The sequence below is a fragment of the Branchiostoma lanceolatum genome, chromosome 4 (assembly GCF_035083965.1).
Source record: "Branchiostoma lanceolatum isolate klBraLanc5 chromosome 4, klBraLanc5.hap2, whole genome shotgun sequence".
NCBI classification, from domain to species: domain Eukaryota; kingdom Metazoa; phylum Chordata; class Leptocardii; order Amphioxiformes; family Branchiostomatidae; genus Branchiostoma; species Branchiostoma lanceolatum.
Window position 1 is genome coordinate 14,379,020 of NC_089725.1, and position 10,825 is coordinate 14,389,844.

Here is a 10,825-nt window from a genome sequence, read left to right on the forward strand (position 1 = left end):
AGAACCTTGTCCTCATCTTGATTTTAACCTTAGCTAACTTTTCATTGTAAATGATGTGAGCACCAGCTAGAGAAAAAGTATCAAAGGTGAAGAATGCTACATGATTTTATATAATCAATTTCAGAAGTGTGTCTGAATTCCAGTATTAACCACTAGACTGTTGATCTTATGGTACACAATACATCTACTTCTCAGGGCTCATCACCAGATGTTGTTGAGGTAGCCAATCGAGTTCAGTTGTGGTTTCTGGACATGCAGCTTACAAGGTCTGAGTACTGTTATTTTCATAGAAAAGCTATGTGCTGTTGTGTTTTCCTGCCAGTATATTCTCTACCCTGAGCATGCCCACAAATTTTTGGCATCACCTCAGGTCTGGAGCCACATTTTATTATTCACCAAAAGATGATGTGAGTTTCAACATATACGTATACAGCATTGTTGGCTCACCATACTGTCACTGTGTGATGTTCTTGTCTCTTCAGGGATGGCACAGTGATCTTGGCGAGTGTATCTGATCCAGGGGCTACTCCTGCACAGATGTACTTTGTTCTTGGTATGACCATGTTTTTGTATGGCCTAGTATATGTAAAACACTGTCAAAGAAGAGGGTTTTATGTGTTAAATGTAGTTTGATTTTGAAGTGACATCTTACTATCTGTCTTGTCTGAGTCTGCTCCATGACATATCTGATTATGTCTTATGTAGGTGAATGCGAGGTCAGGACACACACTAGTTTTAAGTACAAAATGTGCTTTTTCTCTATTTCACAGCTACCCTGCCTACAACTGGTGATTCAGCTCCATCCAGGTTGAACAGCTTCTCCTTGGTCAACTACTCTGTCAAATATCAGGTAAAACGTCTTCTAGTACATTTAAATGTACCACAACCTTATTCTGGATGAAAGATTTAGAGATAACACGAGGCAAGTAGCACATTTCCATAAAGTTTGTAGTACTGTTGGAGAAGATATTATTCTACAGTAGGAATACTAGGATTCATGCCATCTGTCAAGACAGTTTTGGAGCATGTACACATCTTGTTTTATTCTCTACTTGTCCCTTTTTGAGTATTTGGAGTATGTTTGTCCCTACCCAGCCACAAGATCAAGTAGCTGCTCTGAACTACCATCTCCTTGTGCCAGGGGCTCGTGGCAAAAGTGCTTACATCTATACAAACAACCTGGTCGTCTTTGCTACAGGTAAGTAACACCCCTCTGTACATGTGCATATATCAATGTCCTGGGCATATGGTATCCACCTATTGTTAATTGTTTGACAGTACTGTAAAAAATAAAACCACCACAGACATTTCAAGATTTACAGTGATATGCAGCATATGACAAAACGACTATTCAAAATATATGTATGTGAATGAAACTTTAAACATTCTTGTTATGATGAAGACCAGTAATTTTGTCTACAAATTTGTGTTGTTTCGTAGTGTCTGGCTTCCCCCAACCCCAGGACAAGGTGGAGTTCCAATCTCCCGGGGATCGCATACTGGGAGCAGGTAGATCACTTTTTTTTTGGCAATACCTCAGGGGCGGAGCATTTTATCCTCATGCATGCATTTCTACATGTTTCATATTCATCTTGTCCTTCTGCAAAACTCTGAGGGAAAGAAGATATTCACTTATGAAATCAAATGTCATTGTTGTTTTCTTTTAGTTTGTTTTCCTGTTATTAATTTAGTCTCTCAAACTGAAAAAGTGTCATGATTATGTAGCTCAGTGGTTAGTGGCCCTGCCTCATAACCAAGAAGTCGTGGGTTTAAATCCTGGCTGTATCGCTTAACAGCCATACACGCTACTGGAAAGGTGTTGGTTGGACTTATGTTATGTATTATCCATGTTTCCATAGGTTGCTGTGATGGACAAGCATTGCTGTTCTCCAACATCAGTGGCATTGTCATGGTTAGCATGGTGGATGTACAATCCAGGTAACTACTGCAACACAGAAGACCAGTTTGCAATTTACACAAAAATAAGAGTCCAGTCAGGTTGGGTATGGGTCCATCCCTTTGGACCCCTCCTATAACTACATTTAGGCCCCTCATTTTTTGCTCAAATCGGGCTGATAAGTAATAAATGATGCCGACATGTTACATGTATGACAAGCTGATTTAGTTTTTTGTGATTTCAGTATGATAAAACCTACAATAACCAATAATGGTAAAGGGATTATTCAGACTTGTGTAATCTGTGTGTACAGTCAGTATCCTATTATTATTTTCAGTATGGATGACTCCATGGCAGTTGAACCTTCTTCAAGACCCGAGGTAAGTAGGAATGTTTCTGATTCTGTGACATACAATGTATGTACTGTTTGTTTGGGGCACAAACATCTTTGTCTCTATATATGCCCTGGTCCTATAGTATGCTTAATACACAAAAGTTGAAAATCATGAATCTAAAAACTATTTGGCCAGAATAATAATTGTCTTAAAAATCCTGCAAGATTTGAGATGTTAATGGAAGACTTCCTCCCTCCCAGTCTGTGCTCGGAGGAGACATGGAGTCAAAGGTAGAGGAGTTGAGTATGAGTGAGGACCAGGCCGCACGGCTTAAGGGTGCCTTCTTACACTACTGCAGGCAAGTCAACACCTCGTCTTGTCTGTGGGAACAATATTTCAAATGTCAAAGATGAAAGTGGATCATGCTTTTCCAGAAGTCTTTGAGCTCCATTCAAATTTTGATACACACTTTCAAGCAATGGTGCTTGGGCTACTGTATACAAGTTATAGTATTCACACTGAGTTCCTATATTAAAAGTCAGGTTTTTACTATGTAACTAGCTACCCTTAGTGGAGTTTGTCATCCTAGCAATTTTAGAGAATGTATCAATCACCAGTGCCACCTATTGCCCTAAACTGGTACTGCAGGAGGAATGAAGTCCAAGCCCAGGCCATAGTGGATGAGCTGTTCCCACCAGAGGATGCCCTCCCCACAGAGCCGGGCTCCAGGCTGGACAGACTTGTGGCCCTGCTAAGTCAAGAGTTGATTGACGACTATCCTGCCTCCGATCCCAGATGGGCAGAGTCTGTTCCTCATGGTAGGTGTACAACTCATACTACAAGACAATTTTTCTTTGTAATCATTTTGTGACGTTTCAGTATGATATCTCTCAGTATTGTACCATGTCAGGCATGTTTTTGTTTTAGTAGGAAAATGATTGTGAAATTTATATTTATTGCCTTAGATTTAGTACTCACAGAAAATCTCATCAGCACAATATTTGTAATGATTTTGTTTGAATATTACGTTATGCATGTAATTCTTCTATGGAACAGCCAATATAGTATTTATAAGTTGATGGTCATTTGAGCCAATTAAATTTGGTGCGAGCTTCTCCTCAAGCTAGTTTGATTGACAGTTATTTGTGCTTGTGTTCTGCATACAGATTTGGGCTCCTTCTACTAATTAATTTTCAGTTGTTTATATAAGTTTTGCAGGTGCTGGCTCTCCTCCAGCTACAAATGTAGTTTGATTGACAGATGTTGATATCTTTGTACAGATGCTGGCTCCTCCTCCAGCTAGTTTGATTGACAGTTGTTTGTTGATGTGTACAGATGCTGGCTCCTCCTCCAGCTAGCGTAATTGACAGATGTTAATATCTTTGTACAGATGCTGGCTCCTCCTCCAGCTAGTTTGATTGACAGTTGTTTGTTGATGTGTACAGATGCTGGCTCCTCCTCCAGCTAGCTTGATTGACAGTTGTTTATATCTTTGTACAGATGCTGGCTCCTCCTCCAGCTCCCTGATCCTGCTGCACCAGTTAGAAGACAAACAGAAGGCCCACGACTACCTGGTCACCTTCCTCAACACTGTGGGCATCTGGGACAGGGTACACACAAAATACTACATTGTTTTATAAGAACTTTAAAGAGAGAGATTGAGAGTCAATATGCATAAGTGCAGGTGAAGGCAGAATATGATCAACCGGCAGTACAAGCAATCTTACTTGAATTTTCTCCTTTCTTACATTCTTACATTTACCATAGATGTACATGTGCACGTTAACTGTCATACAAGATATGACTGGTTTCAAAAAAGTTCTTAAGTTGTTCAAAACCTGTGAAGTATAGCCCGTTTGCATGAACATTGTAAAAAGTTATGTATTTTACATATGCAAGATAAACTAAATCCTGAACAAGGACACAGAAAGATTAGACTTTTTTTGCTGAATATTTGTCAGTAAGATAAATCTGAAGTAACATTGGGAAGAAAACATTAATCTTGTCTGCTATCCTAGTTAACCTCAGTGATGGTGAGGGACTCCTTCATGCCCACACGACTCCTCCTGTGTGAACATGCTGAGAAACTCCAGTCTGCCATCACTCTCAGGAACCAGCACTCTCAGTAAGGCATTCTTTAAGTCTTTTTGTCCTTTCATTGATTGTATTGGACAATGTATTTGGAGTAAAGAAGCTTTTTGTTAGCACTGGATTTTGTTGTTATATGTATAATACTATATGATGAAATGTTCTTTCACATCTTGCAAATTGTAAATAGATTAATTCCCTTAATCCTCAGGTATCCGAGTCTGGTGGACGCTGCCCTCAAAAGAGTCTTACAACAAAGGGGACAAGCTGTTCCACCTTCTGGACTCACCCCACAAGATGTCTTCTACAGAGAAGTAAGCCTTGGTCTTGACTAATCGTTTCTAGATTAAAGAACTTTGTTTTCCATATCGCTCTGTCGATCTTTACCATCTATTCACCTATTGTGATTTCGTGTCTGAGGTATTTAGCATGTTGATAGTTTTTAGCATGTTTGTCATTACTTTTCACAGGTTTCTCGGATCCAGGACATTCTGGAGGCGCTAGTTGAGTATGAGGAAGATGCCATGGCCGGAGACATGTCTGCCAGAGACATGGTCAACCTCATGGCTAATGTCAACACCATCATGCAGGTAGGGACAACCTGAACTCAACACATACATGTGTAATAAAAGTACACTGTAGAGATTCTAGTACAATTAGTACAGATTTTTGTATATGCTTGAAATGTTTTCTAGTTCCATCGTTCATGCTATGGCTTAACTTTTCATGAAAGGACATTGTTGAAGTAAGAGAACTATTGCCCTTTTATCATTTGTGCTAAGATAGTACATGTAAATGTTAACTATGTACATGAATTATACCTGTCTGTTTTCAGGCTATGTTGCAGGCAGCCAGGAAACTTCGCCAGTCCAAAAACCTTGTTTACCAGGCCCATGTGGACACTGGAGTCAAGGAACCTGAGTACATTCCATGGACAGGTGAAGTATATTCACAATTAAACACTTTTTAAATCCTCCTCTGTCATTTTAACAGGCTGATCTTTTCATGTTATACATGTATATTATACCGTGTGTGGTCCATGTGTAGCCGTTTATGTCATTTCTGTGCCTTCTTATTGTGTTTTCTTCAATTTTCAGCTTCTTCAGGCTCAAGAGGACTGCGATCTCTCATCAAGAAACAGGTACATGTAGGCAAACACACTCTTGTGTACAACCTTTTTTTGGTTGGATAATGCTTTTAGGTGGAAAGATGCCATCTATAGATTTGTGTCTTTGCAAGTCTTTCACACTAGGCTATATGATGATTTTTAAACTCAATGATGACAGGGGAGAGTTATTCATATTGACTGTAAAGATATATTAAGTGCACTTTACAAAAAAGATGGACTCAATTTGGCATTTGTCTCTTGGCCAAATTATTTGGAACTTCAATGTCAATAAGTTTTGCGTGTTACCAGCGAAGTCGCTCACAATTATAATGACACCAAACAATGCTAGATATGTATAGTGTGTGTTTCAATACTCCAGCACGAGGTGACAGTTGAACAGGGCCTGCTGGAGGCTACAGACGTCCAGACCAGGGGGACGTTCTTCCAGCAGCTGATGGAGCTGACAGACCTGCTGCTGGACGGGTACATCTGTCAGTTAGAGTCCCTGGGGGACGGGGAGGGCGACCAGCACTACAGGGACCTCAAGGAGAAGTATGAGGCAGACAGGGCAGCTTTCATCAGACCTCTAGGTATGTAGTCGAATGGCTGTTGTGATGTACATTGCTGTAAATGCAGAAATGTTCCCGGGGATATAATTTCGCGGTAGGGAGAAAATTGAGTGTTTCGGCTGTTTTGAGGTCATGTTTGAAACAATAGTAGCATTACAGTGGTTTTAGGTTCGCGGTAAAGAGTTCATCGTGAAAACCTCAACTCAAAACCACTGCAAACATTTCTGCATTTACAGTATCTAGTAAGACTATCACTCTGCTGAAATGATGTGGGCCATCAAGACAAAAAAAAAAAGTTACTTTACCTCTGATGAGTTGTAGATGTCAGCAACAGTTGTATCCCTCAGGATAACTCAGCAGGGAGAAGGTTAAGCCACATACAAAATGTAGTACAGAAAGAACTTCGTAACAAGATGACTTTAATGCCAAGGTGTTTTCATGTGCAACTTATATTTAGAGCTACATGTATTACAATGTTCAATATCTATCTATCTGGCAATGTTTGCTTTTTTTTTAGTTATCTGTGTTGAATTTATAAGTTGAAATGGAATCTGAGATGCAATGTATTGTCCATCTATCATGTTTTTGAGAGTACCTGTGTATGGTTAATAGTTGAGGCAGGACAACATGAGCGTGCAGCGTCCCTGGCGGAGAAGTACTGTGACTTCAGCGTCCTGGTCCAGCTGTGTGAGGACACCGACAACCAGGAGAGGCTGGAGAGGTACATGGTGCAGTTTGCTGACAAGGTGAGCTGTTTTTGAAAATCAGTTTTATTTATTTGTAGCAGAGACCCACCTCATAGCAGAACACACCAGTTTTGTAGTTAGTACAAGATGCATGAATTGAAGGGACCGATACATGTGTATGTTTTCAGTCATCAAGAAATAAATGTTGAACAGTTTTCCTTAACTTTTTTTTATTAAATGACTGCAGTACTATAAGACTATGAATATATATTTCAACATTCTTGAAATTTTCTGATATTTTCAGGGGTTCTCTGACTTCCTGTTCAAGTGGTACATGGATACAGGTGAGCTGAAGTATCCTTACAATTATATTGGTGTTGAAATACCTTCTAGTAAACTCATGTCTTTTGAAAGAAATCACACCCAAAGCATTCACCCTATTGGTATATTTTTCCCTGTTGGAATCTTGTTTTAACAGTGATATTTCACATTGCCTTATTAGGAAAGCGTGGGAAGCTGTTGTCCCAGCCGTCCTCCCAGAATGCAGAGCTGGCCCTGTTCCTGGCTTCCCATGAGCACTTGAGTTGGCTACACGACATCAACACCAGTCAGTGGGACAAGGTTAGTCAAATTGTGAATCTGTGATTTAGTGAAAAATCTGAGTGAAAAGAAAAGAATAATGTGCATGTTCAGTGTGAATTATAAGCAGTAGAGTCAATGTGAATGTTGTTCAGCACCAAGGACAGGGCAAGTGTGAATGTCATTCAGTGTCAAATCTTTCAGTAAGAGCATGTTTACATAAAAATTATTGCACTTCAGTACAGGCAAAGTGTCAAGATTGCCAAAAGCTTGGACAGTGTCCATTGAAATGATCAGTGTGAACATTCTGTGGCATAGTCTAAGTGCATTGCACATATAGACTATTGTCCATGTCATTCAGCACTAAGGACAGGGCCAGTGTAACTGCCATTCAACTCCAGGAATAGGTTATTCTTAGCTTCATTGAAAGGATGGATAGAGTCTGTAATATGAGTTAAAAGTTAAAAGCACAATTTGAATGTAGTTCAGCACCAAGGACAGGCCATGTGAGAAGCGTATGTGAGAGAATTTTGCACTGTCGAGTTTTATGATTTCCTGTCACCTTATTGTGATAGGACTGTCATGTTCATGAAATATTCTTGATTCTTGCATGTAGAAATATTGCTTCTACTTTGTTGATTTCAGGCACATTCAACTCTGAAGACATCGGCAGAAAAGGAGACCAAATATGCTGCAAGAAAGAAGGTTAAGAACCACTTTTGTTGACATTTAAAGACATTTAACTCATTGAAATTTGTTCTTTGTCTATCCGTTCTAAAACACATTCAGTGAGTACATATTATTCAGCACATGTATACCTGCCTTCCACAGACTTTGTTGAGTATCAGCAAACTGGCAGCACTGGCATCTGACCAACCACAGGACTCGGTACAACAGCAAGTAGGCGGTAAGCACCAGTCTCTAAAATACTTAGTCTTCTAACATTTACATATACAAACTGATTTCTTTCAATCATCAGGGTATTGTTAGTTAATGTGCATCTTCACAATTCTTTGTGTTATTTTAAGTTGATACACCAAAATTTCCTCTATCTGTCATGATATGACTTTTTCTATTGATATTTGTGAAGAGTATCAAGAATGTGTTGTTTTACCATTACCATATCCTTAAAGTGAAGTATCTAGAGGCATGTTTGTGGTTTTTTTGCAGTAATCAACAATGAGCTGCAGCTGCTGTTCTTCCAGGAAAACCTGCCTGCAGAGGTGCTACAGGTGAGCACCTGTTTCTGCAGCTGAAATATGTTAATGAAGGATGACTGTGAACTTGCTACACATACATGTTTTAAGTCGTACCCCCACAAAATATGGTTGTTTACATTAACCTATGTTCAAGTACAGTTTTGTGATTGTGTTGGTGTCATAGGATAAGGCACAATTCTCCAATTCCATGATGATGCAGTTTTCAGATAGATGTTCCAATAGTCCTAGTTACAGATCAGTGTTATGGGTAATAAAAGATGCAAGTGACACATTGCCATGACAACATGTATGGGTCACATGTGTACTGTGTCTGGTGAGTTTTTTAGGTCGTCATGGTAATAACTCGCTTTCCCCCTGCATTACCCAGAGTTCTCATTTTTTCCCAGCATGTGAAGGGATCCCTGATATGGCCTATTGTTGCTGACTCAACCCATTTATTTTGTGTTTCTAGAACAAAGGTTTGGATCTGGAAAACATGCCTGTACTTGCTCCACATGATCTTATACAGGTATGGCAACTTGTTTTGTTCATTTCCCCATCTTTCTGACATGGTGTATGTTTTTTTTCTTTAATCAGCATTTTTTCATGCGTGTGTGTTTGGTATCACATTAACATATATATGTGGACACATTCTACAGTTATATGTTGGACCAGAAAATGACAGAGCCAACGAACATGACTTCAACAAGGCCTTAGATCTGATGCAGTATATTGATGAGGTAATGTTACATTTGTAGCACATACATGTCAATTGTAGTTGTCTATTTAGAGAAAATGATTCTATGTTTTGAAGATCCTATAGTTAACATTTATAAGTAATGGAAGTATCCTAATTGTCTTTGATATGTTCTAAATTGTTTGTGGCATTGATTCTGTAGCAATTCATTTAATGTTGAAGTATGAATTTCCTTATTTCCCTACCAGGATGACCCAGCTTATGAAGGTCTAAAGCTTCACATCTGGGGTAGAGCCCTACTGAAGGATGAGTAAGTAACCATATCACCACATTCACGTAAAAGATGGAATTTTAAGTATATATTGCTGCACATTTTCATACTTACATACAGTGTATACACATCGATTGTGTAGGTAAAGACGAATAACATGTGATCCCTAAATGGATTAAGAATTTTTTTTTTTTTATAAACATATTCACATGCTTATGTTTTTGCTTGTCTAGGGTAACAGATACATTTAGTATTTTCAATTGTGAATAACTAGTTATAGTTTCTTTTCTTATTTCAGCTGGTCCAGTATTTCTACAGATGAGCCTCTGTCTGCCAGCAGTCACACAGTGTTCTTCAAAACTGTGGAGCTGGCATTCAAAAATGGTAAGCTGTCAAAAACTTGTCACCAATATGTACATGTAGTTGTATTTGTTTTCTTTGTTGGTGTGACATTATCTTTGCACTCTTTTCTCTATTGCATGAACACCCCTTTTTGGCTTTGGCCATCAACTCAACGTGTTGGTTTTTTATTCGTCCACTTCTGATTTGAAAAAAGTCTCAATTTACCATTCTGGGCACATGTAAACCCCAACATGCCTACATTTTGGTGCCAATTTTGTCCCATGGATTTATTCATGCAACAGAAGTATAGCATATGAAAGCATAGGTGACTGTTACCGTCTGTTATAGATTAATTTTCTGCAAAAAGCCAAGAACCAAAGAATTATGCATGACAATTAATTTCGTTTGGCCATGTAGAGATGTATGCAAGCAATCTTTTTTTTCATTATGTATAGTACTGTATACTCAATACATTCTGACACAGCCTTGCTTCCCCCAGGTGTGGACCTACAGGAGTACCTGCCTGATGTAGACATGCTCCTGTCTTCAGAAGAACTGGGAGCTCTCAAGGACAACTCCAGTTTCCAGTATTTAGTCAGAGCAGGATACGAACAGATACAGAGAGTCATGACCCAGGAGTAGAATATATGTACTGGGTGATTGTACGCAAACTGTCTACACCATGTATGCCAAGGGACCCCAGATAACTATGTAACCAGTATGTATTATGTAAACCTTGAGGATAACAGTTTTTCTTGATAGATCATGTTTTTCCATTTTACAAAGATGTCTACTTCTAAGATAAGATATTCCTAGAAGAAAATATTGGTTGACATAATTAAGTTGAATGATCTTGATGAAACTCAGCAGCGTCATAGAAAAAAATAATATAATTAATCCAGCATCAATATAGTCTTACGAGCAACGAACTTTATATACCGTTAACCTAACCTTGTAATTAGTTTGAAACAAGGTATGGATACACATGTGACAGCTATGAAAGATTCAATGTGCAACTTTGGTCTATTAAGAATAAAGAACCTTTAGAACTGTC

At 38.9% G+C, this 10,825-nt stretch overlaps 1 protein-coding gene across 1 annotated transcript in view; it reads left to right on the forward strand.

The window, feature by feature from the left end:
- Positions 1 to 10,825, forward strand: part of LOC136432770 (nuclear pore complex protein Nup133-like) — a 32,191-nt gene extending 21,366 nt beyond the window's left edge. Inside the window, exons 10-36 of the mRNA XM_066424251.1 lie at positions 196 to 266; positions 483 to 553; positions 771 to 850; positions 1,096 to 1,198; positions 1,441 to 1,509; positions 1,860 to 1,938; positions 2,235 to 2,277; positions 2,493 to 2,590; positions 2,881 to 3,050; positions 3,733 to 3,842; positions 4,251 to 4,357; positions 4,532 to 4,634; positions 4,791 to 4,910; positions 5,156 to 5,258; positions 5,418 to 5,461; positions 5,808 to 6,018; positions 6,610 to 6,743; positions 6,988 to 7,027; positions 7,186 to 7,304; positions 7,908 to 7,967; positions 8,094 to 8,169; positions 8,433 to 8,494; positions 8,934 to 8,990; positions 9,121 to 9,201; positions 9,407 to 9,468; positions 9,728 to 9,813; positions 10,271 to 10,825. Of these exons, the coding sequence (XP_066280348.1) occupies positions 196 to 266; positions 483 to 553; positions 771 to 850; positions 1,096 to 1,198; positions 1,441 to 1,509; positions 1,860 to 1,938; positions 2,235 to 2,277; positions 2,493 to 2,590; positions 2,881 to 3,050; positions 3,733 to 3,842; positions 4,251 to 4,357; positions 4,532 to 4,634; positions 4,791 to 4,910; positions 5,156 to 5,258; positions 5,418 to 5,461; positions 5,808 to 6,018; positions 6,610 to 6,743; positions 6,988 to 7,027; positions 7,186 to 7,304; positions 7,908 to 7,967; positions 8,094 to 8,169; positions 8,433 to 8,494; positions 8,934 to 8,990; positions 9,121 to 9,201; positions 9,407 to 9,468; positions 9,728 to 9,813; positions 10,271 to 10,413 (2,502 nt within the window). The 3' untranslated portion in view covers positions 10,414 to 10,825. The remainder of the gene's footprint in view (positions 1 to 195; positions 267 to 482; positions 554 to 770; positions 851 to 1,095; positions 1,199 to 1,440; positions 1,510 to 1,859; positions 1,939 to 2,234; positions 2,278 to 2,492; positions 2,591 to 2,880; positions 3,051 to 3,732; positions 3,843 to 4,250; positions 4,358 to 4,531; positions 4,635 to 4,790; positions 4,911 to 5,155; positions 5,259 to 5,417; positions 5,462 to 5,807; positions 6,019 to 6,609; positions 6,744 to 6,987; positions 7,028 to 7,185; positions 7,305 to 7,907; positions 7,968 to 8,093; positions 8,170 to 8,432; positions 8,495 to 8,933; positions 8,991 to 9,120; positions 9,202 to 9,406; positions 9,469 to 9,727; positions 9,814 to 10,270) is intronic.